We start from the raw sequence: 3188 nt of genomic DNA, 5'->3' as shown, positions 1-3188 counted from the left end.
ACTGATATACATATGTACATATATATATGTATACACATACATGCATACTTACACAAAGCATTCACACGCATCAGCTTGTGTGTATGTGCCTGTGTGTGCGTATACAGATATGTGTGTACAAATATGCATTTGCACACATGCACGTACAGATACACACACAAATCATACGCATATATAAAATATATTATTTCAGATTATTTCTGACTTGCTTATTAATACTCTTGACAAACAGCAACCATGAGACCTTTAGGTATGAGAAAATAATCCAGTCCAACAACATACGGTTAAGTGTGTGTGTGTTTGTGTGTGTATATGTATGTGTGCATGTGTATATATATATATATATGCATATATATACCTATGTATACATATATATGTATATATGTACACACACACACATATATGTATATGCATACACACACATATGCATATACATATACACACATGCAAATACATTCACACACATGCATATATGCTGATATGTATGCATAGACATGTACAGATACAAACATATTTATACTGATATCTATAACTATATATATATATATATATATATATATATATATATATATATATATATATATATATATATATATATATATATATATACACACACATATATATATATATATATATATATATATATATATATATATATATATATATATAATATATATATATATATATATATATATATACATACATATATATATATACATATATATATATACACACACATACACACACAAACACACATTTACAAGTAAACATATGTATATATATGTATGTGTGTGTGTGTGTGATATAAATGTTTGGAGAAAAAAACCTTTGAGCCATGCAGATGAGAATTTAGGTAAAATATTCCAGGTGATATCAATGAATGAAAACAAAGAGAAAAAATACTGTATTACTTTTTATAGGTTATTTAATGATACTATATTTCAGGAAAGATTCTCCTTTTCAAAGAGAAACCAAAAATATTTCAAAGAAATGTGTACTTACCATCAGACCATTCTCATATATTAAGTATGACTTGTCAGTAAGAACACATTTCTCTGACCCTTTTAATGGTTTTCTTACTTGTATTTGAAAAAAGGAATCTTTCCCAAAATACTACAGGCTCATGAAAAAACCAATGTAAGTTAATGCAATACCTGTTCTCCTTGTTTTCATCCATTGACATAACTTGATATATTTTGCCAAACTCTCACCTGCATTGATGAAATGTTTTTCCAAACATTTTTAAAATAATTTACACACATTACAATATCACATCAAACTTCAATGAAAATAGAAATATTTACTATACACACAAAACACATTCACTAGCTTTTCTTGACAAACAGATAGAGTAATACATGTACATATCTGATTTAGATACATTGTACATTCTTTACTTGTAAGATTTTGGTACCTCTGAGTGAGAAATCTTTTATATTGACAATAAACATAACTACATTTTTTTTATAAGAAAATCAATTACTCCCTCTTTACAATTATCAACATTTACTCATGAATTCACTTTTTGTTTAAAACACCAATGAAATATCTAGTAGAACAATTGGTTTGAAGCAACTTGTAAATTGTAAACAACATAAGAAATGCTCTAAATTTAATTCTATTATTTTTGTTAGATATGACTATTATTGTTGTTTTTTTGTTGAAAGAAAAATTCATAATTTACATTTTGCAAATATTTTGAAGATGCTTCTATATAATTTCAACATACAGTGCTAGAAGAGGAACACTACTTCAAAGACTATGAGAGTACTGAAATCTATAATTCTACACATTTTAATGGTAGTCCACATTTTGATACCAAACAAATTTACAAACTTTCACACTGATATCTTACTTAGAATATTTAAGATATATATATATATATATATATATATATATATATATATATATATAATATATATATATATATATATATATATATATATATATTATGTGTGTGTGTGTGTGTGTGTTGTGTGTGTATGTGTGTGTGTGGTATATATATATATATATATATATTAATATATATATATAACTACTATATAATAAGGATATTATATTTATGTTATGGTATATATATGTATTATATATATATCTCTTATATATATATATATATATATATATATATATATATATATGAAAATCCAATTATTTACTAAAATTAACTTATGGCCACCAAATCAGATTTTTAAAATATTTTTTCTTCTTGTTAATCAATTTGCTAATTGTTATATTACTTCCGTCTCATCCAAGATCTACAAATCAAATTGTACAATAATAAGTACAAAATGAATTAAGTTTTTTTTTTTAATATTTTCGGGGTTTGTAGTGATAGTGGAAATATATATGTGAGGCAAACTGAGATGTGGATAGCAGGAAGAGAAATATTAAGTTAATTTTATAACAATTTTTATAGGTTCATTATGTTGATCAGTTCTTTCTTTTGTACATCTTTGTTTGTTGTACACTGGACCTTCATCTTTTTTTTTTTATTACTGTGTAAAGGAAAGGAGGCATGTCAGAAACAAGTACCATTCCAGCTCCTGGTACCTGCACCAAACAACTACTCTTTCTCATATTTCTACAGGAGTATATCCATTTCAGTGTTATCTTCAACATTTTCATCTTTTACCTCTTCTTTTTTAACGTCTTGTTCTCCATCATCAGCTGGCTTTTTCATCTCAGCTCCCTCCTCTGGTTTCTCCTCCTCATGCTCTTCCCCCTTTTCCATTACTCTTTCTTTCTCTCCCTCCACCTCTTCTTTCTTTGGTTCTACAGAAGGCTCTGATGATACAGCAGGCAATGTTGCCACAATATTGTCATCATGGGTTTTCATGGAATCATCATCAGTGACTGCATTAGATACATTGTTTTCTATTGGTTGACCAAATTCATCGCTACTTTTGAAGGTTTGCTGGACAAATAGAAAAATGAAACAGTATTAAGAAAATCAAATATTTTTGATGGCTGATCAGCAGTTATACATCATAAGTGGTAAAAAAACAAACAAAAAAAAAAAATTCTGCTTTCAGCATCAATTCTTTTTATGAATACTAAATTAACTATTTTCCTACAATTTGCTACTTTTCTTTGAGACAACTGTGTCACTTTAAGATAAATAATAAAATTGTTAAAGAAACTGGGTGATTTCTCTCATTTATGCAAACGTCTACAAAGTTTGTGAAAGT

General features: G+C 26.7%; 1 protein-coding gene across 1 annotated transcript in view; it reads right to left on the bottom strand.

Annotated features, from left to right (window-relative positions):
• Positions 1–2432: 2432 nt before the first annotated feature.
• LOC115222509 (F-BAR and double SH3 domains protein 2) overlaps positions 2433–3188 on the bottom strand; it is a 125828-nt gene continuing 125072 nt past the window's right edge. Inside the window, exon 21 of the mRNA XM_029792740.2 lies at positions 2433–2914. Coding sequence (XP_029648600.2) covers positions 2582–2914 — 333 coding nt within the window. The 3' untranslated portion in view covers positions 2433–2581. The remainder of the gene's footprint in view (positions 2915–3188) is intronic.

The sequence above is a fragment of the Octopus sinensis genome, linkage group LG20 (assembly GCF_006345805.1).
Source record: "Octopus sinensis linkage group LG20, ASM634580v1, whole genome shotgun sequence".
Classification (NCBI taxonomy): Eukaryota; Metazoa; Mollusca; class Cephalopoda; order Octopoda; family Octopodidae; genus Octopus; species Octopus sinensis.
This window is presented reverse-complemented; position numbering and strand designations above follow the sequence as displayed.